Source organism: Schistocerca gregaria, chromosome 6, assembly GCF_023897955.1.
Source record: "Schistocerca gregaria isolate iqSchGreg1 chromosome 6, iqSchGreg1.2, whole genome shotgun sequence".
Classification (NCBI taxonomy): Eukaryota; Metazoa; Arthropoda; class Insecta; order Orthoptera; family Acrididae; genus Schistocerca; species Schistocerca gregaria.
The window spans coordinates 486745579-486772706 of record NC_064925.1 but is presented as its reverse complement, the minus strand read 5'-3'; the positions used below and the strand labels follow the sequence as shown (position 1 = coordinate 486772706).

The 27128-nt window shown below is 44.6% G+C and overlaps 1 protein-coding gene across 1 annotated transcript in view; it reads right to left on the bottom strand.

Moving 5' to 3' along the window:
• LOC126278918 (dipeptidase 1-like) overlaps positions 1-25432 on the bottom strand; it is a 620416-nt gene extending 594984 nt beyond the window's left edge. The window contains exon 1 of the mRNA XM_049979193.1: positions 25082-25432. Coding sequence (XP_049835150.1) covers positions 25082-25432 — 351 coding nt within the window. The remainder of the gene's footprint in view (positions 1-25081) is intronic.
• Between the last annotated feature and the right edge of the window lie 1696 nt (positions 25433-27128).

The window sequence follows — 27128 nt, the reverse complement described above, 5'->3', positions numbered from 1 at the left end:
TGCCACCGCCACTTTCATCCTGAAGCTAACTAGGACAGCCGTTCGCCACCACTTCAGGTTCCGCCCACGAACAAAAATTAAATATGACTCCAAACATTTCATTGAAAAATAAAGGAAGAGAGGAAAGAGTATAATACTTTTCTATTGGCGCTCATTTTGTTCTTATTTTGTTCCTGTGTATTTATTTGGATTCGAACGCAGGTCTAATGCTCACTTTTTTAAATATAGATATCATCGTGTGAACCGTCATAGTCAATCAAGCCTGGATAACTAAAACAGAATGAGGACACCATCGAAGGTAGTGAACATAAATAACATGAAAATATAGCTACCACTTCGTAGTTAGGCTTCCCAGCGACTGCGCCCACTGTTAAAGATTGTTCAATATATGCTCGTTTGAAGTTCGCTCTGACCTCACCTGTCATTGCCTGAAACATTCCAGCTACACGGCGGGCTGTGAAAGGCACTCCACAGGTAGTTTGCGAAGCATTCTCAATATCTGGTATGTCCGGAAATAGCATGATGTCTTTCTTGCAAAAGAGAGCCAGAAGCCAAGGAAATTCTTGTGTCCGTCACGACAGAGGTAATGGACCGCATGTCCACGTATCTAGGTGACGGAGTTGGTTCGAGTCTTGGGGTAAAATGTCTCATCCGGAAACAATAACACGTGTGCAGATACATGCTCCGGCCTAACTCGCAAGAGATAAGCCAGCATCTGTCGCACTAGGTGCCAAACCGGTTCCGCCTCTCCACAGCTGAGGCGGTGCTCGTCAGAAACTACGGTATTACAACCCACACCATTGGGAGATTCTGCCTTGTGGATATTGTTGAGACGTTCTTACGTCACCAGCTTCCCATTAACGGCTACGTACCATTGGGAAACGACATCGGAATCAAGCATGGCATCGTGTACAGTCTTCCACACCAAGCGGCACCGTACGTCAGGATATTTTAGTTCGGCCACATTTAGGGGACGGCGTTGGAACATGTCATGATATAGCCGTCGAGTTATAGCCATTAGTGGTGTCGTGAGAGCTACACTGCAATAACTTTGCTCTAAATAGAAACGTCCTATATAAAAGAGGGGCGCTGGGATGTCCCGTAGTGGCACCGGAGCTCTTAGTGAAGCAGGTCGTAGCGCCGTCAGAAGCAGACTTGTGAGGCTCGTAGGACAACGGCGCGGCAGACATAAATGTGAACTAACATAGAGGGCAATGGCCCTATCATGGACGTTGACTAGGCCGAGACCACCTTTTACCTTGGGGAAGGTAAGAGATACGTATCTGATCTTCAGTAACATACCAGCGGTGACGAAGTATCCCAGCGCTGTCATAATGCTACGAGCCAAGGGTTTCGGAATGGGTGGCGTTGGGGCGACATGCGGTATGCGGGACGCAAGATATACATTGGCATAATACGCCCGCTGAACGATGTTGAGGGATCGCAAGCGCTGATTTGCAGTTCCGGCCCTAATGTGGTTAAGAAGGCGTCGATAATTGAGCGTCGTCGCGCGTCGCATGTCGTTCATGAAATCTAAGCCCAAGCAGCGGACAGTATCACTGAAGCGTAAGGAGGCAATGTGTTCCTGCGGTAGCCCAATCCCGATGCTCAAGGCGACAGACTTGTCAACGTTGATTTGGCTACCAGAAGCTGTATCGTAGGTTGCAATCCAGTCCAAAGCCGCGGGCATATCGTCAGCTCCACGTATGACGATCATCAAGTCATCCGCATATGCGGTGGAGCGATAGATGGAGCCGCCAAACTGTATCCCAGTGAGCCTGTCTTGGAGACCACGCAACAAAGGTTCTAAGGCCAATGCAAATAACATTGTTGATAATGGACATCCCTGTCGTACTGGTCGGCGGATCGGCAGTCTTCCATTAACAAGAGCTCGAGAAGTAGCCCCATGCAGATGGCGTATCAACACTGTGATAAAGAGGTCGAGGTATTCCATGCGCCGTAGAACGGCCGTGAGGAAAGTGTCGCCCACACGGTCAAAAGCCTGGCTAAAGTCGATAGACGCCAGGGCTGCCGGCAAACGTCTCACCCGTGCAAGGGAGATGAGATCTCTGTAACGACATTAAGCAGTTCTGATGTTGTTGGGTCCCCCCAAGGACGTCTGATCGCTGGACACGACGTGCAATAGTGTGCCGCGAAGACGTCCTGATAGCAGCCTCGAAAAGATCTTGAAGTCGCTGTTCAGTAACGTTAAGGGGCGATAATCGCGCACATGATTCCGTCCCTTCGGCTTATGGATGGCGACAATCAGTCCTTCCAAGAACGGTGCAGGCAACGTTATACCCGGGGACATCAATTCCTGACAAATGTCAACCCAGCACGGTACCAACAGTTGTTTAAATGCTCGATAGAACTCTAATGGTAATCCATCGATTCCTGATGATTTATGGGGAGCACCTTTACCAATGGTGTCGAGCACTCCCTCTTCTGTCACTTCTCCCAGTAAAGTCGGTATCATGTCTGATGTAACTGTATCGTGGATATGTGCTGAAACGGTGTCTACCGTCGCCATATCAGGGAGCACTGCTGAATAAAGTTGAGCGTAATGCCCATAGAAGGCTTCTGATATATCTGCTTCTTCTACCACGTGTCGTCCGTCGCCCGTTATCATGTCGGTTACCTGTGCCCTACTGCGCCTCCTGCGTTCTAGGAGCATGTGGTGCATAGATGGCCTTTCTGATTGTATCATGTCTGGGGCACGCGAGCGTATAACAGCTCCCTGTAAATAATGGCGTGCTAAGGAGACGAGCTGCGCTTTCGATCGATTGCCTGTCAGGGGAGGGCTCCGAAGCAAGACATTCCCATAGGACGGTGTAATAAATATTTTCCGTGCTCCTCCTCCATGCCGCCGCTTCCCGGCCGTAACGCATGAAGGTGCGCCTAAGAGCAGTCTGCGCACAGTCAATCCACCAACTGAGGGTCGATCACGACGCTGTAAGGACGCGTTCCACGACTCTTCGATAGCACCTTTACATGCCGGCTCGCCCAGATGGGCGACGTTCAGTTTCCAGGGGGGCCTACTGCGCCACACAAGTGCAGGTTGGAGGGCAATGGTTCAAATATAGGCTGTGTGGTCAGTGAATGCAGTGGGCCAGAGCTCTGCTCCTCTCGTCGCCGTCGAAATGGTGCTTGTGACGTAAATCCTGTCTAACCGACTTGATGAATAACTTGACGAATGACTTGTATAATCGGTGTAGCCAGGAGCTGAGCCATGGACGTGGCGCCACGTGTCGATCAGGTGGAGGTCACGCACTAGCATTTCCAACTCCTCACACGGGACGTGATGTGCCTGCTGATCAGACGGAGATAATGTACAGTTAAAATCTCCTCCGATCACCTTATCGTCTAGGCGGCCCATAAAGAGACGCGTAATATCTTCCGAAAAAAAGCGGGCCCGATCTCTCCGTCTCCCTGATCCTGAAGGGGCTTATACATTGATGAGTCGTACACCGTCGATAGTGACTGCCATGGCTCTTGCACTCGGTAAGTACTGCACGTCCGTAGCCGCCAAGCCGTCCCGTAGCAGGACAGCCACAACACAATCGGTAGAAGAGGCGTGAAAGATATGGGCGGTATATCGGTAGAAGTCAGGGAAACTAGCGACAAATACTTCCTCTAAGAGGGCCACGTCGATGTCCACCACACCAAACATGTAGCATTGTCAGTTTGTGTGCTGTCCTTATCGCGTTGATATTGATTGTGGCAAGGCGAAAGGTGTGCTGTCTAGCCTCTTCACCTAGGATAGACGCCATGGCAATCAAAGCTAACCGCAAGAGATGCCGGACCCACTGAACCCGTTACAAATTATGAGTCTTCCACGCTAGGAGTGGCATCCCGAATGCCATCGCCTCCCCTGCCACCCGTGCCCTCTTCAGGAATTTCCTCAACAACGTCCGACCACAGTGGGTGCAACACGATGCTGTGTAGCTGATCGGCACCTAAAGCTCTCACGTACGTCGTCTTTGGTAGAGGTAGACGGAGCGCCATCCATCGACACGACCTTCTGCGTCTGTGGTGCTAGAAGTAACTGGGCAGTCGTAGTATGGGCAAGTGAACCGTCTACCCCACTCAGATCCTCAGCAGGCGCAGCATCCATGCAGTCTGATGAGATGCTACCTTCTTGACCAGCAGTGTGTAGAAGTCAATCGTCAGAAGGGGCCCTCCGACGTCGCTTGCGTCGTAGAGGCGAACGTTGCTTTCGAACGTGAACATCCGTATCCGAATGCGGGAGGCAATCCAGCGTCGTATCACCTTCCGCTAGGAAATCCGAGGTCGGGACAATGTTCGCGTCCACATCCATCGCGTTTTGAATGTTATGTTGCGTCTGGATTCTGTGGGACTGTTGCTGCTGTTGTTGGTGTGGAGGGGGCGACATATGGGTTGGCATCGGGGGTCCTTCGTCTTCCTCACTTGCTACTTCTGACGTCGATGGATGTGTCTGATCGCCCGTTTCGTCCTCATCTATGGTGCGCATCGTCGTTTGAGCGTACGTGAGGAGCAGGATTCTCGTCCCCGTCGGGGAAACGGAGTCTCCCACTGGTGTCTGCGTAATTCGACGTTGTAAGCAGCTCGATCGAACATGGCCTTCCTGCCCACATCCAGAACAGCTATGCGGTTGACCGTCGTACATGATGACTGCACGACGGCCACCGATGTTCAAATAGGACGGCACGTGTTTCTTGAGCTCAAGTTTAATTTGGCGCACACCATTGTAGACCTTATACGACGAGAAAGTTTGCCACTTCTCTGCAACGTGGCTGATAACATTGCCATATAGTCGGAAGGATTCCTTGACCACTTTCTCTGGGACCTCGAAGGGGAGTTCATTAACCCTTACAGTCCTTAGGCCCACGCCTGCATGATCCACCGTCACTGCACCGATATGCCCGTCAGAATGTTTGAATCTGAGTGAAAATGAAATGTCGTGTGACGAGGGCCTCCCGTCGGGTAGACCGTTCGTCTGGTGCAAGTCTTTCGATTTGACGCCACTTCGGCGATTTGCGCGTCTATGGGGATGAAATGATGATGATTAGGACAGCACAACACCCAGTCCCTGAGCGGAGAAAATCTCCGAACCAGCCGGGAATCAAACCCTGGCCCTTTGGATTGACAGTCTGTCGCGCTGACCACTCAGCTACCGGGGGCGGACTTAATCTGAGTGAGGTGAAGTATTTAGACACCACTGTCGCGCAGACGTCTGCACTGGTCATTTTAACATAAACTACGCTCGCCGTTATACAAAAATGTATTCCGACGACAGTCGCGGGATCTAAACGTAGATCATCGCGTATGAACTGTTCTATTTCATAGGCTCGAGGACGCGCGTGATCAGGTTGGAAAGTAATTTTGATCGTATCGTGGCGCCATGTGTGTGCCATAGTCGCACTGAACTTGGAACTAATACAACTCGCGTAGCGAGAAGGTAAACACAAGCAAGCGCTAACGGTCGCGCACGGCGGGGCGCAGCGGACGTCCTCGCCCCACCGCAGCCGAAAGCAAACTGACCATTAGGCTATCGTAGCACGAATCAAGGTCATCTCCCTGTATGCGAATATTCGTAATGGATGTACGTGAACAGGTAACAGGTACACGGTTGATCGCATATGGAAGTTTGGGTCTGTCTTCCTGTTGACACAGTTGTTCAACCCAGATGGCAATATGATCTCTCCAAGCTATCTGAAAGAGGGTACATTATCAGAAGCTCATATTACGTCAGCAGTTGAAGATCTCTTTTGAAGCAGACTACCCTTTTAGTTTATTTTCTTATATCAAGAAGTTGCCTTGTAAGGCTTTTCTATGGCATATCTTAACGTAAGTGATACAGAACCAGTGCATTTGACTACTAATTAAAGCTCCCGTGTCCTCGATTCGAATCCAACGACACTTTAAACTTTGAGAACGGTCCCGAAAGAGAGAGCGAAGGCGTGGTCAGAGTTTTAGAGCAACCTCTTGCTTTTGGTTCAAAATGGTTCAAATGGATCTGAGCACTATGGGACTCAACTGCTGTGGTCATCAGTCCCCTAGAACTTAGAACTACTTACACCTAACTAACCTAAGGACATCACACACAGCCATGCCCGAGGCAGGATTCGAACCTGCGACTGTAGCAATTGCTTTTGGTGTGGGAACCGTCTCTAAAAGGCAGATGAATCAACAATGATCAACAGCATCAGAAGCTAATGGAAACCACACCATCAAAGAAGAGCAAGGTGTATCCAAAGAGTATGTGACATGTAAATGTGCTGTTATAACGATGATATCTCCAGCGGTAAAAGATTTCCCTTTAGTCCCCCATTCGGATGTCCGGTGGGGCACTGCCAAGGGGAAAGTGTGCATCAGGAAAAGTCTCAGTAACCAACGAAAGAATAACATACTACTACTCGGAGTATAAAGTATCAGGAGCTTGAAAATTTTAGGAGAACTAGAAAATCCAAAAGGGAAAATGCAAAGGCTCAATCTAGACATAGTGGGGAAAGTGAAGTGAAATGGAAAGGAAATAAGAGTTTCTGGTCAGATGAATATAGGGTTAATATCAAGAGTAGTAGAAAATGGTATAATGAGAACTGGAAGGTAGGGCAAAGAATATGTTACTGCAAACAGTGACAGGATTGTTCTCTTCAAATTCGACAGCAAACGAATGCCAACAATAGTACTAGTAGTTCATCTAAATGTGCTGATGTTACAGGTACACGAAAAGGATAAAAACGAAGTATACGAATATGTACAACGTGTAATCAATATGTGATGGGAGATAATAACCTAATAATCACGTGGAATTAGAACGTGGTAGTACAGGAAGGAACAGAAGACAGTTGAGAGAGGCTATGGTTGAGTAGCAGAAATGACAGAAAGACTTATCGAATTCTATAACTAAATTTCAGCTATTAATAGTGCGTACACTATTAGGTGAACACACGGGGTTCGGAGCCATAATAAATGGCTTGGAGATATTGGAAGATTCCTAGTCGATTACGTCATAGTCAGAGTTTCTGGAATAAGATACTGTATTTTAAGGTGTACCCAGGAACAGATATGGACTCACATCAAGATTTAATAATGATGAAGAGTATTCTGAAATTTAAGAAAATCGTCCGAAAGAATCAGTGAGCAAATAAGTGGCATACTGAAGTTCTCCGAAATGACGGGATGTGTGTGAAGTTCTCTAAGGTTGTAGATATTGCGGTAACGAATGCGACGCTAGGCAGTTGAGTTGAAGAGAAATGGACGTCTACAAAATAGGCAACCGAAGTTGAACAGACACACGTAGGTACAAGGAAGACAAATGAGATTAAACATTAAAAGAAGAAATACTTCAAGAGAGCCACGGAAGGAGGAAGTAAAAAACAAGTCGAGAGAAATTCAGTAATACAGAAATGGAAAACATAGTGGATCCAGTGTTAGGGTCAAAATATAATAGAGCCAAGGAGGGCTGGTATTCAAAAAAGGCATAAGGGATGGATAACAACCTTTCGGAATTTCTGAATTCGTTGTGAGAAGTGGCAACCATGTGACTTCATGTAGGAGTGTAGAATCTATGAATCTGGAGACATAACCTAAGACTTTAGAAGAATAACATCCACAGAATCGCGAAGATAGTAAGAGCAGATAAATGAGAGAACTAATCAGCTTAATGACCCATTCGTCCAGGTTGCTGTCAAGAACGCTGTACACAATAATGGGAAAGGAAACAGACGATAAATTAAATGAAGAAATTTGGCTTTCTTACAGTTAAAATCAGGATAGATTCGGTCCTGATGTTGCACTTGATAATGGAATGCGGTAATTAAGAAAACTCAAGGCAGACCACATTATTTGTCGACAGCGAAAAAGCTTTCGACGATTGAAGGGTTGAAGGATTTTCTAAATTGTGAGAATGAGTAGATAAGTAAACTACACAGAAGCACAAACAAAATACAATATATACAAGAGACAAGAGGAAACAATGAGATCTCGAAAGAAGTTCTCGGAGTAAAAAGAGCATAAGACGCTGTTCAGTCTATGCATCGACTAAGCAATGATGGAAATAAAATAGTGGGATTAAAATTTAGGGCGAAAGAATACCAATGACAAGATTCACTAATGACTTTTGCAATCGACAACGAAAGGGAATGGATTTACTAGAACTGTTGCGTGAAATGAACAGTCTGACAAATACAGAGAGTAGACCGAAGAAAGACTGAAGTAATAAGGAGTGATAGAAATGAGATTATTGATGAACTTAACATCAATATTGAGGACCACTAAGCAGACGAAGGAAGGAAACTGTAAAAAATATAACACTAGACGGAAGAAAGGAAATAAAAAGTAGGGTAGCGCATTCAGTAAGAGCATTAATGGCCAATATAATTACATTTGACATTAATTTTGAATCCAAAGCAGCCTTCTATAATTAAACTTTTGATGCCTTTTTGTCATATTCTTACGACTATGTAATCAAAATATTCTTTTAAATGTCTTAGAATATGACTGTGTACTATAAAATGCTGAAAAATCATTCAGATCGTATCTCTGGGAGGAAACGGAGGGCGTAAATAAGGAGGAGACCTGTATGAAGCAGTCATAATCCAAGTCCAAGCTAATTACTTATGGAGTCCCAGAAGATTCCAGTTTAGTGCTGTTACTTTTTCTTCTGTATACTAATGACCTTCCATCAGTATCATTACGAGAACCGAAGTTTGTTTTGTTTGCAGATTAATAATGAAGTCGTATGGCATGAATGGCTCGGAGACTCCGAAGGTCAGGTACAGCCCCCTAATTGGAAAGGTTTCTCCAATCCTTCGTGAAGTATGAGATTTGTGTGATACGTTTATCTGTTAAGTGAAGGAAACTTCATTGTGTGCTTATGTGGAGTGCAGTGGCATGTTCGTATTGGAGATGATGAGCGAAGGGAGAGGCTGAAACCCGGTGGCGACATACGGCGCACTCCTCTCGAAAGGCAGCAAGGGGACCGCTTTCAGAGCTTAACGTCCCTATCCGAAGAACGGATCATCAATAGTGTAACACACTCTCACTTCATGAGGCACTGCGCAGAGGTTTTTGAATTTATCCACGACGCTGGTGCAAATACTAGTGATCATGGATCATGGCCTTCATGCCACCATCTCTACCCCTCCACCCCCTCCTCACAGCCACACTTGCCAACCAAATACTCCTGGTAAAAGTTTCATCCATCACCACGATTCGAAGCGGCTTACCCACGGTTTGAGCGCCTCCGCAAACGCAAACGTAAGCGACCACTGCTACGGAGGCGTGTTGTATGTAGATGATAGAAACACATCAAGAAGTAGCGAATGCAACGTACTTTTAGAAACAGTGGTAATGACATTTTTCTGAATGTTAATATATATTTCCAAGCCACTTATTCGTCACTAAACTGTGGGTAGATACACAGTATGTAGTTCAGAAATTGTGACACTTTTCCTCAAAGTATGTGCCTAAAATATAACGAAAAGTACAGCGAAAAAGTTAAGAATATTGTTTTCATGGCCTGACCGCTTGCTAATACCGCGCACCAGTGAACTGCTGAACTGCTGCAGCTCCTGAAGAAATCTTTATTTTCAACGCAAATGTTGTCAGCCGTAGGTGATATAACAATTAAACGACTAGCATACTGCGCTCACTTTCAACATACAATGTCGTATGGGATCACTTTTAGGTTAACTCGTCAAGCCAAGCTAAAGATTTCCGAGTCAGAAACGGATATACAAGTTATTTGTGTTGTTAATCGCCGGCCGGTGTGGCCGAGCGGCTCTAGGCGCTTCAGTCTGGAACCGCGCGACAGCTACGGTCGCAGGTTCAAATCCTGCCTGGGGCATGGATGTGTGTGATATCCTTAAGTTAGTTAGGTTTAAGTAGTGCTAAGTTCTGGGGGACTGAAGACCACTGATGTTAAGTCCTATAGTGTTCAGAGCCATTTGAACCATTTTGTGTTGTGAATCCAAGAACATCCTGCAGAGGGCTGTTCAGGAACAGTTTCCCAAAATATTTATTCCTTTGTCGTAAACAATAAATTTCTTTTGCGGTTAACAGTTCTGTCTTGGAAAAAGTGCTGGATTTAAAAAAAACAGCACACATTTTCAACAACTTGCCAGCACCCATAGAAAGCTTAACAACAGGAGGCACCCAATGGATTTATTGTTGGTTAAATCCTTCTCCTTTGACTTATATCGAAGCAGGACACATTATTGGTAATATAAAGGAAAGCGAATTTTGTAAATTCTGACGTCTACGCATCATCGTTTCATTAATTTGATCAATGTAAATACGTGTTTAAACTGATTTTATCTTCGATCATGCGTAGATTTAATACGCAAAAAAGTGTCATCTACACTTCAGTTTAGTGTCCATTTACATATTTAGTACCTTATGCAAAGAATATATGTCTAACATTTTCATAACTGTTTCCCACATCCATGGAGGCCACTTATTTCACTTCGCATCGATGGAAGTGATATATGTCTTTCTTCGTGAATGTTTATTTTTGTTTTACGACGAGTGCCGATAGTTGAGGATTTCCTCACTATGAATTTATGGACCAAAAATGCGTCTAGTCTGTTCTGATCTGTGTTAAATACCAGAGAGGGCGACCGTCTCCTCGTCAAACATCTCTACCTACCCAAACATGTCACACAATTCAACAAATAATTTTACTATCGATGTTGTATTTATGAGAAACTGGTAGATAAGTTCTGCGGTATTCTTTTTCGCGTTGAGCTCTTTCAGTCTCCGAACAGGCTATCAGTCACCCTGCCATAGATATGAAGTCCACGAGGGTTGCAAATGTGCTTGCAAATCGGCGTATCCTTAGTGCCGTTCATAACAAGATTGACCCTTCTCACTTGTCAATCCTTACTCAGATGAACACTCTGTTGTCCAAACGGCTTACGAGAGTTTTTAAAGCATTTTTATGTGTATGACAATATAAATATGCCTCTTTAGTCGTTATTGTTTAGGTTGTTAATTTGCATATGCGCTGAGTATCCGTGCAAATTTCCATTCCTGTGGAACAGTTCCACATTTCCAGATGTTCATCCAAAATCAGTGTAGCCTCTTAAAAAATTCATCGGTTAACTTAGATATATCGCAGCAACGACCTTTTCACTTCGGGTTTTGTTCGTTTCAAGTGACCTATATCTACATCTTCATCTATATACATACTCCACAAGTCACTATATGGTACCACTACCAGTCGTTGTATTTCATTTTCTACTCGCAAGCAGAACGAAGGAAAAATTGTCAACATGCCTCCGTACAAGCCCTAATCTCTCTAATCTTATCTTGATGGTCATAACGCTAAATGTATCTTGGCAGCAGTAGAATCGTTCTGCATTCAGTCTCAAATGTCAACTCCCAAAATTTTCTTAAGACTGCTCCTCGAAGAGAACGTCGCTTTCCCTCCAGTGATTCCAATTTGAGTTTCCGAAACATTTACATCTACATCTACATCCATACTCCGCAAGCGGAGGGTATACTGAGTACCTCTATCGGTTCTCCCTTCTATTCCAGTCTCGTATTGTTCTTGGAAAAAAAGATTGTCGGTATGCTTCTGTGTGGGCTCTAATCTCTCTGATTTTATCCTCATGGCCTTTTCGTGAGATATACGTAGGAGGGAGCAATATACTGCTTGACTCTTCGGTGAAGGTATGTTCTCGAAACTTTAACAAATGCCCGCACCGAGCTACTGAGTGTCTCTCCTGCAGAGTCTTCCACTGGAGTTTATCTATCATCTCCGTAACGCTTTCGCGACTACTAAATGATCCTGTAACGAAGCGCGCTGCTCTCCGTTGGATCTTCTCTATCTCTTCTATCAACCCTATCTGCTACGGATCCCACACTGCTGAGCAGTATTCAATCAGTGGGCGAACAAGCGTACTGTAACCTACTTCCTTTGTTTTCGGATTGCATTTCCTTACGATTCTTCCAATGCATCTCAGTCTGGCATCTGCTTTACCAACGATCAACTTTATATGATCATTGCATTTTAAATCACTCTTAATGCTTACTGCCAGATAATTTGTGGAATTAACTGCTTCCAGTTGCTGACCTGCTACATTGCAGCTAAATGATAAGGGATCTCTCTTTGTATGTATTCGCAGCACATTACGCTTGTCCACATTGAGATTCAATTACCATTCCCTGCACCATGCGTCAATTCGCTGCAGATCCTCCTGCATTTCAGTACAATTTCCCATTGTTAAAACCTCTCAATACACCATAGCATCATCTGCAAAAAGCCTCAGTGAACTTCCGACGTCATCCAACAGGTCATTTATGTATATTGTGAATAGCAACGGTCCTATGACACTCCCCTGCGGCACACCTGAAACCACTCTTACTTCGGAAGACTTCTCTCCATTGAGAATAACATGCAGCGTTCTGTTATCTAGGAACTCCTCAATTGGGTGACTGCGGGTTGTTAGAACCTACCGATGATAAATCTTGCAGCCCGTCTCTGAATTGCTTCGATGTCTTTCTTTAATCAGACATGGAAGGGATCGCAAACAGAGGAACGGTTCAAAAATGTTTCAAATGGCTCTGACAACTATGGGACTTAATATCTGAGGTCATCAGTCCCCTAGAACTTAGAACTACTTAAACCTAACTATCCTAAGGACCCCACACACATCCATGCACGAGGCAGGATTCGAACCTGCGACCGTAGTGGACGCGTGGCTCCAGACTGAAGCACCTTGAACCACTCGGCCACCAATGGCCGGCAGAGGAACATACTCAACAATCAGAATGAGTTTTTCACTCTGCAGCGGAGTGTGCGCTGATATGAAACTTCCTGGCTGATTAAAACTGTGTGCCCGACCGAGACTCGACCTCGGGACCTTTGCGTTTCGCGGGCAAGTGCTCTACCACTTGCCCGCAAAAGGCAAAGTTCCCGAGTTCGAGTCTCGGTCGGGCACACAGTTTTAATCTGCCAGGAAGTTTCATACTCAAGAATGTGTCGCAGCACTGTCCTACGCGCAGCCTCCTTTATAGATGAACCACACTTCCCTAAAATTCGCACCATAAACCGAAGTCGAGGATTCACGTACCCTACTATAATCCTTACGTGCTCATTCCATTTCATATTGCATTGAACGTTAGGCCTAGATATTTAATCGACGCGACTCTGTCATTTAGCGCACCAGTAATGCTGCACTCGATCATTGGGGGTTACCTTCTACCAATCATCTACGTTAACTTGCATTTTTCTACATTTAGAAGTAGCTGTCATTCATCACACTAAGTAGAAGTTTTGTCTGTCTTGTATAATTCTGCAGCCATACGCCACAGCATCATCAGCAAAAAACCACAGACTGTTGCTTACCTGTCTGGTAGATCATTTATGTATTTAGAATCTAACAGCGGTGCTGCTACACTTATCTGGAGCACTCCAGACGACACTCTTGTCTCTGATGAACCCTTTCCTTCTAGGACAGAGTACTGGGTTCAGTCTTCGAGCCCCTTACATACCAGGGCAAGTATTCCATATTATCTGATGGTATCACCTGCGGGGTTCTGAACTGCAATATAGCACAGGTTTTTCACGGCTAATCTTTATTTCACTGTATGACAGTTGAGTAGGTCTCGGAAAGAGTAAGGCAGTGTCGTGTATTTCGTAAACTACATCAAATACTGACGAATCGATTCCACAGACCGAACGAGAGGAGAGGGGCTAGTGTAATTGGTTAATACAAACCATAACAAAATTCACTGAAGTATGTTTTTTAACACAAACCTACGTTTTTTAAATGCAACCGCGTTACGTTTCTTAGCACATCTGAACACATAAACAAATACGTAATCAGTGCCGTTTGTTGGATTGTAAAAAGTTAATTACATCCGGAGATATTGTAACCTAAAGTTGACGCTTGAGTACCACTCCTCGGCTGTTTGATCGTGTGTCTCGGAGAGCACCGAATTACATAGGGATCCCAAGCGAACGGTGATGGACCTTAGGTACAGAAGAGACTGGAACAGCACATTACGTCCTCATGCTAACACATTTTTATTGGTGTCCATCAGAAACAATACATTTGTAAGACTGGATGTCATGAACTGCTATATATATTATGACTATTAAGGTAAATACATTGTTTGTTCTCTATCAAAATCTTTCATTTGCTAACTGTGCCTATCAGTAGTTAGTGCCTTCAGTAGTTTGAATCTTTTATTTAATTGGCAGTAGTGGCGCTCGCTGTATTGCAGTAGTTCGAGTAACCAAGATTTTTGTGAGGTAAGTGATATGTGAAACGTATAGGTTATTGTTAGTCAGGGCCATTCTTTTTTAGGGATTTTTGAAAGTCCGATTGCGTTGCGTTAAAAATATTGCGTGTCAGTGTAAGCACAGTCTTGTATAATTTTTCTAAGGGGACGTTTCACATTCTCCTTCAACGTACCCCACAGAAAGAAGTCCAGAGGTGTAAGATCAGGAGAAGGGGCTGGCCAATCTATGCGTCCTCCACGTCCTATGAAACGCTCGTCGAACATCCTGTAAAGGGTCAGCCTAGTGTTAATTGTGGAATGTGCAGGTGCACCATCATGCTAATACCACATACGTCGACGCGTTTCCAGTGGGACATTTCCGAGCAACGTTGGCATATCATTCTGTAGAAACGCGATGTATGTTGCAGCTGTTTGGGCCCCTGCAATGAAGTGAGAACCAATGAGGTGTTCGCCAATGATTCCGCACCATACATTTACAGTCCACGGTCGATGTCGCTCTACCTGTCTGAGCCAGCGAGGATTGTCCACGGACCAGTAATGCATGTTCCGTAGAATCACTGCCCCATGGTTTGTGAAACCCGCTTCATCAGTAAAAAGGTAGAACTGCAACGCAATCTCTGTTGATAGAACTGCACTCGATGATTAAAGCCATCACCAAGTAATTGCTGATGTAGCGACAAATGAAACGGCTGAAAGCCGTGACGATGCAGTATGCGCATGACACTACTTTGACTCATTCCACCGACTGTCGCAATGTCCCATGTACTCATGTGTGGGTTCATGGCAATAGCAGCTAACACACCAACTGCACCCGCTTCTCCTGTGACGGGCCTGTTACAAACCCGTTTGCGTGCTACGACCATACCTGTTGCATACAGTTGGTGGTAGATGTTTTGCAATGTGCGGCACGTTGTATGCTCTCTGTCCGGGTAGCGTTGTGCATACACCCTGCAGGCTTCAGCAGCATTTCGTCGACACTCGCCGTAGATGAGTATCATCTCCGCCTTTTCAGAGTTCGAATACACCTTGGTCACAGTTCCTACAACACTACACTATCACAGACATCTGGTAACACGGTGTACTACAGTTGATCTGCGTGCGGAGACGAATGCAGAATAACAGTAGCAGCAAGCGCTACATGCTGACACTGCGACAGCTAGACCAAACCACAACAGTACGCTACAGCCACACTCGTAAACACGGTCGTCATCGTAAACATGTTCCTGCAGATGCTGCTCGCCGACCGTGTCCATATTTGTTAGAACACGCAACTGAACGTCGGAGGTTTCAAGCTTCAACTTTAGGTTACAATATCTCCGGATGTAATTAACATTTTTCAATGCAACAAACTGCACTGATTACGTATTTGTTTATATGTTCAGATGTGCTAACAAAACTAACGTGGTTCCATTTTTAAAAAACGTAGGTTTGTGTTAAGAAACATACTTCCGTGCATTTTTGTGTGGTTTGTATTAAACAGTTACACTAGCCCCTCTCCTCACGTTCGGTCTGTGGATTCGGTTCGTCAGTATTTGATGTGGTTTACGAAATATATCCAGCGGTAACGTTAGGTGACTAACCCTGTATTACTCATATTGATCACTTGACGATTTTCAGATTTATTTCCCTCATATATGCGTAGCCCCAGCGTAATTCTTGGATTTATATGCCAAGCGAACCTCACATATCGCGTGTAAACGTTCGTACTTGACTTTAACACCGTTTGCACTCCAAGCTAATGTTTTAAACTTATGCTTGACGCAACTAGTAACCACACCATTTACTAAACATTCCATGTTAAACACAATGCTTATTCGATGCTAGCACTTTTCTGCGAAAGATGTACATGAGCTTAGCCCCCCAAAATTTCTGTGGTGTCTGAGGCAACATTTTTCTCTGTATAATAGATAAGCTTGTTTTTGTTATAAGCTTGTTTCCCGTACAGATTAATTTTGATGTCATTTCCTGAGTCTTTAGGACAGTATCCCCTCTTCCGTTAGTTGTTAAGTACGCACCACTGATTTCACGTATTGATTTGGTCCTCTGTCGCTTTGCCATACGCTACATTTCATAACTTCAATTTAAGTTTAATAGGAAATTTCTCTCTTCGAGGGCCTCGTCTATTGCCTGTGGTTGGAGAAACTGGGAATTTCAGTAGAACAATTTAGTCTAATGGTTGCTACAGGATACAGATTGGTCTGTTAAAGTAATATTTATTGAAACAGCTTGCAAAAATCACTCAGGACACTTAAATGTCGAGGTTACACAATTAAAATAGAGCAATGATAAGAAAAGTAATGGTTATTAGCGTCGCAACCAGTCATGATACTGGACGCTTACAACCGAGATGGTTCCCAGCTACATGTATGGCCTAAATTACGCTTTAAACCATCATTGTAAAATTATGTAATTAAACGAAAAAGTATTAATTCGAACATAAACACACAACAGATCAAAGAATGAAGGAAGACTAAGAAAGAAACGTCACTAGGCGGGTGAGGTCCAATGAGCTAACTCGATTACGAAATAAAAGATGAAGGGTTACGCAAGGGGTCCCCTTTGAAGCAAGAATCAGACCGCAGAAAAACTTGCATAGCAGTGCGTGGAGCGTGTATATCATGAAAGGAAGATCAAACAACAACAACCAGGAATGAGCTTCTCTTTCTTCAATATGTCACGATTTCCAAAGTCTGAAGCCTGCATTGCAGGTGTTATCTTACCGTGATCGCCATTGAGGTGGTTTCCGACAAGTTGGGATGCACAAAAATCGGCCGCTGCTAGCTGTTACTGACTGAGCAGATTTTATGTCATTGCGTATAGCAGAACTCATCACCTTCTTCATTACTCGAATCAGAAAACCCGTGCCAATCCGAATACGAATCCTAATGCCCCTCTGAACTGTTAGGCACATTTCCTTTAGACCCCGGAAAAACACACCGAACATTTTTTCTAGCCAATCCCAGAAATGATGAACTGTGTTCTGAAAGTCCGTTCCAAAGTTCCCAGCGTCAAGGTAAGCACGTATCGGACAATGGGATACTCTTATAAAGAAATGGGAAACGAGGTCCCCCCGTTCCCGTGTATGAACTTGTTTGTCGGCAGGAAACTTTGTTTGCGGATCATTTCCACGGAAATGGAAAAGTTTGGAAATTTGCAGACTCACGAGCGGCTGTTTAGTTTGCTTGAATAGACAATCCTGGAGATCATACACAGGAGGATAGCGGATAGTGGAGAGCTGAGGCCTACACCCAAAGGCTACTAACATGCAGAGCTCACACCCCTTCCGGCAGTAGTTTCCAGGTCTGCTATAGAGGATATCAGTGTTTAATTCCGCCGCTCTTTCTCTGTGGAGGCTGAGCAGGAAGATAATTCCTACAAGCCTCGCGTGTCTGTGTGGCCTGCTAGCGTAGGAGCTGCCTTCTGAGTGACCGCCATCTCTTCCAAAGCGTGTGAAATCTCCTCCAGTTTTCTCCCGAGATACATTTAATGGGAAGGAATTACTACAAGAGGAAATGTTTTAGGTATAGAGAGGTGGGTACCCCACGTTGCTACAAGCAACCCCTTACCATTCATGTAATCAGCGTGCATTACCGGTGAAACAATGACAAGAAGAAACAGAATCGGAAAGTAAACGAAGCAAGATAGTCTCATATGCGAATTTAATACGTGAATAGAATAAAACTGGAGATGAAAGGCCTGAACAGGAATTGGGCTGAAAAACTAGTGTATCCCAAGCCGCGTGAATACCTGTACTTTAGTCATGTAGTATTTGCGAAAGAGAGCACTTAGTAGCTTGCAACAAACTTTACATATAATTTCAAATATTTACGAAATATTTTTTACTGATAGTCCCGACACAATAATGTTTATCACTTACTACAGTTGCGCTGTTCATGTAGTAAAACTGCCACATGAAGCATGACTTTTCAGTTTAATACTTCTTTACTACTAAATGTTTCCGTGACACGTTTTTCCGAAAGTATTCGCATATACTACTGACTGTACCAGAAAAATTCCGTTGTGTAGCTCTTAGGTCAGGAGATGCGACGTCATAAACATTGTACGTCGTGGCAAGGAAACAGGGTGAAATTCTGTAGAGATCAGTGTAAAATATATTAAATATATGTGAAATATATTTGACTCAGTGGGACCCAGGGCAAGTAAGGCTAGCAACCTGCTTCCCTGGTACTTTAAATATGATGCTGGCAGCAGTCAGAGCAAAATGCCTCGGACCTTTGGAGATGACGGAGTCCCACCTCTAATTGACAAACCAGGGACTCCTAAGATACGACTCGGCAAACGAATGGTAACGAGATAGGGAGCTATTAATATCAATGGGGGCTACTCTAAGAAGATGGTAGAGCTGGCAGAGGCAGCAAGTAAGATGGGGTTGGACGTTTTAGCTGTTAGTGACATTCGGGTAAGGGGTGAGAGAGAAGAGGAAGTGGGAAAATACAAGGTCTAGCTGTCAGGAGTCAATTGCACAATGGGGTGCAGGGCTTTACATCAGGAAAGATATGGAACCCAACGTAGTTGCAATAAGGTATGTGAACGAACGACTGATGTGGATAGATTTGACAGTGTCTAGCCAGAAAATAAGGATTGTGTCAGTATATTCGCATTAAGGATGGACAGATAAAAATAGATGGATAGTTTTTATGACGCACACAGTGATGTATTTGTTAGAGTAAAGAACAAGCACAGTGCTCTACTCGTGTGTGATTTTAATGCCAGGATTGGAAATCGAACAGAAGGTTATGAAAAGGTTATGGGTAAATTTGGAGAGGTTATGCGACCAACAGGAACAGGAAACAACTCTGGGATTTCTGTGCCAGTATGTGCTTAGTAATCACAAACTCCTTTTTCAAACGTAAGAAGATTCTCCAGTATACTTCGGAAGGCACGGGAACCAGATCTGTCATTGACTATATAATAACAGATCAGCAATTCAGGAAGGCTGTGAGGGACACACGTGTATCCAGGGGATTCTTTGATGACGCTGATCACTATTTAATCGGCAGTGAAATTGGTATTGTGAGGCCGAAAGTGCAAGCGGCCAGGTCCATTTGTAGGAGGATAAGAGTGGAGAAACTTCAGGATAAGGAAATCAGGCACAAGTACATAACAGTGATCTTAGAAAGGTACCAGTTAGTTGAATGTAGTCAGTTACAGTCATTGGAAAAGGAATGAACAAGGTACAGAGACACAGTACTAGAAGTGACTAAATAATGTCTTGGAACAGTAATGTGTAAAGGTAGGATGAAGCAAACAGTTTGGCAGAATGACACAGTCAAGGCAGCCTGAAAAAGGAAAGAGAAGGCGTGTCAAAAATGGCTAAATACTAAAACTCAGGTAGACAGAGAAAGTTTTGTTGAAGAAAGAAACAAAGCCAAACAGATAATTGCAGCTTCCAAGAGGAAAACTGGGGAAGACTTTGGAAACAGGTTGGAGACTTTGGGTCAAGCTGCTGGAAAATCATTCTGGAGTGTAATTAGCAGTCTTAGAAAGGGAGGTAAGAAGGAAATGACAAGTATTTGGACAGGTCAGGAACACTGCTGGTGAATCCTGTTGATGCCTTTGGCAAATGGAGGGTATATCTTGAAGAGTTGCTCAATGTAGGTGAAAATACCATTAGTAATGTTTCAGATTTCGATGTATAATGGGATGCGAATGATGATGGAACTAGGATCACATTTGAGGAAGTGCAGAAAATGACCAATATATGGCAGTGCAATAAAGAGGCTGGGGTGGATGGAATTAAGTCGGAACTCATCAAATACAGTGGAATGCCAGGTCTTGAATGGCTACACAGGATAATTAAAATGTCGTGGGAGTCGGGACAGGTTCCATCAGATTGCATGAAAGCAGTAATCACACCAATCTTTAAACATGGAAACAGAAAAGATTATAACAATTACAGAGGTATCTCTTTAATCAGCTCTGTGGGGAAAATCTGCTCAGGTATTGTTGAAAGAAATGTGGGAGTATTAGTTGAGGACAAATTGGATGAAAATCATTGTGGGTTTAGGCATCTTAGAGGTTGTCAGGAATAGATCTTAAGGTTACAGCAAATAATGGAGAAGTGTTACGTGTGGAACAGGGAATTTTATCTATGGTTTATAGATCTAGAAAAGGCATATGACCGGTTTCGTAGGAGGAAGTTATTGTCTGTTCTTCGTGATTATGGAATAGGAGGCAACTTTGCAAGCAATTAAAGGTCTTTACAATGACAGTCAGGCAGAAGTTAGAGTTGACAGTAAATTGAGTTCATGGTTCAGAGTAATTTCATTGGTAAGACAAGGCTATAACCTGTCTCGACTGTTGTTCATACTATTTATGGATTGTATGTTGAAAACAATAGACTGTCTGGGTGAGATTAAGATATGTGAACACAAAATAAGCGGTCTCGCATATGCTGATGACTTAGTTGTGATGTCAGATTCGATTGAAAGTTTGCAAAGTAATATTTCAGAGTTAGATCAGAAATGTAAGGACTGTGGTATGAAGATTAGCATCTCCCAAACGAAAGTAATGTCAGTGGGAAACAGATATAAAAGGAGTGAGTGCCAAATACTAGAAACGAAGTTAGAACAGGTCGCCGGCTTCGAGTACTTAGGATGTATATTCTCATAGGATGGCAAAGTAGTGAAAGAACTGGAAGCGAGGTGTAGCAAAGCTAATGCAGTGAGCGCTCAGCTACGATCTACTCTCTTCTGTAAGAAGGAAGTCAGTACCAAGACTTATTTATCTGAGCACCGTTCAATCTTTCGACCAACTTTGTTGTATGGGAGCGAAAGCTGGGTGGATTCAGGTTACCTTATCAACATGGTTGAGGTTACGGATATGAAAGTAGCTAGGATGATTGCAGGTACTAGTAGATGGGAACAATGGCAGGAGGGTGTCCACAATGAGGAAACAAAGAAAAACTGGGAATGAATTCTATAGATGTAGCAGTCAGGCTTAGATAGTGGGGTCATTTCACACGCATTGGAGAAGCAAGGTTACCCAAGAGACACAAGGGTTCAGCAGTAGAGGGTAGGAGGAGTCGGGGAAGACCAAGGAAAAGGTACTTGGATTCGGTTAAGAATAATTTTGAAGTAATAGGCTTAACATCAGAAGAGGCACTGAATAGTGGATCATGGAGGAATTTTGTAATAGGTCTATGTTCCACACTGAACGCTGAAAGGCATAATCGGTCTTAAATGATGATGATGATATATTTGACGTGTGTCTGCGGTCGAAGCTATGCGTAGAAAGCTCATCTTAAAGTCTTGCAATGATTTCATCCAAATTTGGTACAAAATATGAAAAACGAAAGTAAAGTGGTAAGAACTGCCAGCTTCATATTGGGATGAGGATCACTATGGAGAGAGTAAGGGGGAGGAGGATATGGACAGACTGATAGGTGCACGGAGAAGCTATAGAAGGGTGAGAGGAAATGGACGGGGAGAGAGAAGAGAGCAAGAGATGGAGAGAGTAAGATAGGAGGAGCGGACAGTCATAAAAAGGAAAGAGGAGGAGATAGAGACGAGCAGAGTGAGTGGGAGGAGAGCATATGGAGAGAGAGTAGAGGATTGAATGGAATCAAAAGGGTGGAGGGTGGTTATTTACAGAGGGGAAAGGAGCAGATTGGCGGAGGGGAGATGAGCAAATGACAGAGGGGGAGGAGCAGATAGACAGAGAGAGGGGGGCTGGAGCACAGAAGGGTAGGAGGAGATGAATAGAGAGTGGTGGCTGGAGGAGGTGGACAGAGAGAAGGGGTGCGGGAAGTGGACAGAGGTAGAGAGAGGGAGGAGGAGGAGTTGGAGTAATAGAAGACAGGAATAAATAGGTACAGGGCGACAATTCTTAAACTATATGAAATAAAATCTCGTAACTTCTGAACCGTTTGCATTAGGACGTTCAGATTGCACGGTGGGCCGCTGGTCACGATGAGAATTGTCGGAATGCATGTGAAAATGTTACGATACAACGTGCGTGAGCGTATAGCTCTTGTGAAAGCATAATATGCGACCAATAACAGCCCAACTGAGGCTCAAACCAAGTGTGCCACTGAATTCAAGCTGAAGACAGGGGGTCCAAGTGTGCTGAAAATCAAGAATTTGATCAGCCAGTCTGAAAGAAAGGGTAGCATTGGTGATGACAGTGTAGGCAATATCGGTCGTCAAAAAAGGCTGAAAACGACTGAAAACATAGAGAAGACATGTGTTTCAAACCAGCCCTAGGAAATCGATCAGACGAGATTCATAAGAGGTGCGAATGAAACGGGAGGCACTACGACAAATTGTTGTTGAAGACGTGCACCTCGTCCCGTGCAAAATTCAAACTCATCAGCCATAGGGCCCTCGAAGAGCGGTTGTGTTTCACCAACACTATTGTCCACAGAATTGACGAACCGGACAGTGATGTGAATATGACCTGATGTAGTGACGAAGCACACTTTAATTTAGATGGGCGCATTTGGGGGACAGAGAATCCGCATTTCGCGATCGAAAAGTCTCTTCACCCTCAGCACTGTGTGGCGTCAGTGTGCAGCCACGGAATAACGAATGCGATACTTTTGGTGGCATGGTGATAGCTAAACAGTACGTGCAGGTTTTGGAAGACGGTTTTATCCCCATTATTCTAAATATCTCCGATTTTTATAAGGTGTGGTTCATGCGAGACGGAGCTCGACCCCGTCGAAGCAGGAGAGTTTTTCATGTCATGGAGGAGCACTTTGGGGACTGAACTCGGGCTCTCCGATACCGAAAGGTCACTGGCATGAGCCTCGATTGGCCAGCACATTCTCCGCATCTGAACACATGTGACTACGTTTTGAGCACCCTATAGTAAGGACAAGGTGTACAGCAATAGCTCCAAAACCGTTGCGGAGCTGAAAAAAGGCATTCAGGAGATCGTCGACAGCATCGGTGTTCCGGCACTTCAGCGAGTCATGCAGAATTCCGGTATTCGTCTGCACCATATAATCGCCAATGATGCCAGGCATATCGAACATGTCATAACCCACTCGTAAATACACCACTGGCCATTAAAATTGCTACACCACGAAGATGAAGTGCTACAGACGCGAAATTTAACCGATATGCAAATGATTAGCTTTTCAGAGCATTCTAAAAAGGCTGTCGCCCGTGGCGACACCTACAACGTGCTGGCAGGAGGAAAATTTCCAACCGATTTCTCGGACACAAACAGCAGTTGACCGGCGTTGCCTGGTGAAAATTGTTGTGTTGCGTCGTGTAAGGAGGAGAAATGCGTACCATCACGTTGCCGACTTTGATAAAGGACGAATTGTAGCCCATCGCTATTGCAGTTTATCGTATCGCGACATTGCTGCTCGCGTTGGTCGACATCCAATGACTGTTAGCAGAATATGGTATCGGTGGGTTCAGGAGGGTAATACGGAACGCTGTGCTGGATGCCAACGGCCTCGTATCACTAGCAGTAGAGATGACAGGCATCTTATCCGCATGGTTGTATCGGATCGTGCAGCCACGTCCCGATCCCTGAGTCAACAACCATCTACACTAACAGTTTGACGATCTTTTCAGCAGTTTGAACTGCCAGCTCGGAGACCATGGCTGCGATTACCGTTGACGCTGCATCACAAATAGGAACGCCTGCGATGTTGTACTCAACGACGAACGTGCACGAATGGCAAAAACGTTGTTTTTGCGGATGAATCAAGGTTGTGTTTACAGCACCACGATGGTCGCATCCGTGTTTGGCAACATCGCGGTGAACGCACATTGGAAGCTTGTATTCGTCGTCGCCATACTGGCGTATCACCCGGCGTGATGGTATGGGGTGCCACTGGTTACACTTCTCGGACACCTCTTGTTCGCATTGACGGCACTTTGAACAGTGGACGTTACATTTCAGATGTGTTACGAACCGTGGCTCTACCCTTCATACGATCTCTGCGAAACTCTACATTTCAGCAGGATAATGAACGACCGCATGTGGCAGGTCCTGTTCGGGCCTTTCTGGGTACAGCAAATGTTGGACTTCTGCCCTGGTCAGCACGTTCTCCAGATGTCTCACCAATTAAAAACGTCTGGTCAGTGGTGGGCGAGAAACTGACTCGTCACAATACGCCGGTCAGTACTCTTGATGAAAAGTGGTATCGTGTTGAAGCTGCATGGGCATCTGTACCTGTACACGCCATCCAAACTCTGTTTGACTCAATGCCCAGGCGTATCAAGGTCGTTATTATGGCCAGAGGTGGTTATTCTGGATACTGATTTCTTAGGATCTATGCACCCAAACTGCGTGAAAATGTAATCACATGTTAGTTCTAGTATAATATATTTGTCCAAAGAATACCCGTTTATTATCTCCATTTGTTCTTTCTGTAGAAATTTTAACGGCCAGTAGTGTAAGAATATCTGTAGTGACGTTTACATGTTGAATAAAGCGTGTGCACACCGTATTTTGTAACTAATTTACGTGTGTTTTGTGCAGTTCAATAATTGTTGGCCTGTACCATGGCAACGTCAGGTACTGAGCTATTTGTGGTAATAAAATTGTAAGGCTAACTGTCTTGGCTGGGTTTTGTTTTGAGTGCGTGCTTTTGTGCAGATGTTGGTGCCTAGAATGTTAGTTTTCTTGGAATGTTTTGTGTACACCTATCAACCTGGCACCGCCACTCCTTGTAGATTACAAAGACCACGGGTGTCAACAGGTCATCCTTGTAGTACTAAAGGGCAATGTATAGGTATGAACTAACGCCATTACGAAATGTCATGTCGTCAGCCTTCTTAAGGGCAGGTAATGGGAACTGAATTGCGTCTACAGTCGGTTACACTGCTGTAGTGAGTACAGCTGGTGAGGTCTGGCGACTGACCTGCTTGGACTTGCCCTTGGAGCAGCGGCGGCGCTTCTTCTTGGCGTCGGGGGCGGCGCGGTACGTCTCGATGCGCAGCGCGGGCGCCGCCGCCGACGAGGGCGCCGAGCCGCCGGCCGGCCCGGCCACGTCTTTGAGCAGCAGCGAGCGCGGGCAGCCGCGGCGCTCGTACCACAGGCCGCGCACGGGGGCCGGCGGCGCCTTGTGCGGGGGTGGCGCGGGGGCGGAGGTGGCGGCGGCGGCGGGGGCGGGCGGCGCGCGCGGCGGCAGCGGCAGCGGCTGGCTGCGCCGGCGCTCGCACGTGCACACCAGCGCGGCCGCCGACGGCCCGGGCTCGCACGGCGACGGCATCGCCACTGCCTCCTGCCAACATGCATAACAACCCGCTGCACCCTTACGGCCACTTTTGATAGGAGTGCGCAGCTTAACGCGCCTACAAACCAGGCCAATGAATGACAACCATATGCTTCGATGGCCAAGATTTACTTAGTATATATAAACAGCAAATCGAAGCCAACGAAGTGGCTGGGCTTGGATCCAATTATGACAGTCGGTGGTGACATCAAAGCATTGGCAGTGAATCGGCCTTGAGACTTCTTTCCTGTTGTGGACCTCTCTCCTAGCGTGTTGAACAGATGTGTGTGGGTGTTTGGGGAAAGGGAACAAACAGCGAGGTCATCGGTCCCAACGGATGAAGGAAGGATGGGCAAGGAAATTTTCCATGCCATTTCAAGGGAACTTTCCCAGCATTTGCCTGAAGCGATTTCGGGAAATCACGGGAAACCTAAACCAGATGGCCGGACGCAGGTTCGAACCGTCGTCCTCAATGTAATGGTACTTGCATTGCGTAACCATTACGGAAACTCACCTCAACCTCTCAATACCAGCAATATTATACTGTATTTCTGTAAAATAGTGAACATATTTCTCTGACAACATTCAGATTTGACTTCATTAATGTTTAGGTACTTCGATACATCGATATGTATATATTGCAATGATATTATTCTTATGAGTTTTCTTTCTTTTGTCACTATGATCATTGACGTACTTGTAACTCCGATTTTTGGGGGCGTAAGCGGTTATTAGAGAGTCAAGCTTTGGTCTTCATGTTAAATAGACGCAAATTGTAGTGAGTTGATGAAATGTGAACTTTACCAGTGAGGAAGATATTTTCAAGTATGTTTTATATTGTGAAGTGATGTTTTGGAACGAGTTACGTGATATTGCAACAAAAGTAATAAATAAAGAAGTGTAACTTAAATTCTGAGTGCTGATTACATTTTTTACAGCACGATTGTCCTAAGTTGCAAAAGTTTAATCTTCAAGAATGGTTTATCAAACACATCTGTAAGACTTTAGAATATTGCAGAATAACACCTAGGACTCTACATCCAAGCTTGGAATCATCACTACCTAGATTTTCGACTATTGAGTCATGAGTTCACAACGAGACCAGCTTGAGAAACACGAAAAGATGAGTGCCTAGTTTATCCATTATTTCAAGAAATTACTTTATTAACTGTGCTCTAATGACACCTGCCACATAATATAACTTTATTTTTGCCCGAAAATGTAATATTTATCAGCGTGAGCAACACTACAATCATAATTAATTTTTGACCCTTGTTGTGGTAGGGTTGTTAAATCACGAAGGCGAGTAGGTAGGTGTGTGTTCATTGAGTGGAATACACAGGCAGGATTAAAGCTGGGAGAGTTCCTTCGTCAAAGGAAATCCTTGTGCGACCCTACGAACTGTGGTTACAGAAACAATTTGAAAAGATTAATCACTTACAGGGAAGTGAATGAGATGTTAGAAAGTGAAATGCACGTCGCGAGAAAGGTTTTTCATGTTGAAGTTACCTGATTACATTGCTGTAGAGTTTTAAGTACAACTGAACAAACTTCAGTGACTGTCTTGCAGATGATTTCTTTTAATATTTTAAATGTGTACTTTAATCCCGAGTAGCTAAATACCTCAATATTTTCTGCTGCATGTACAGTTCTCGCAAAATGGTTGTCATATTTGGCAGTTTTCGGGCTCACA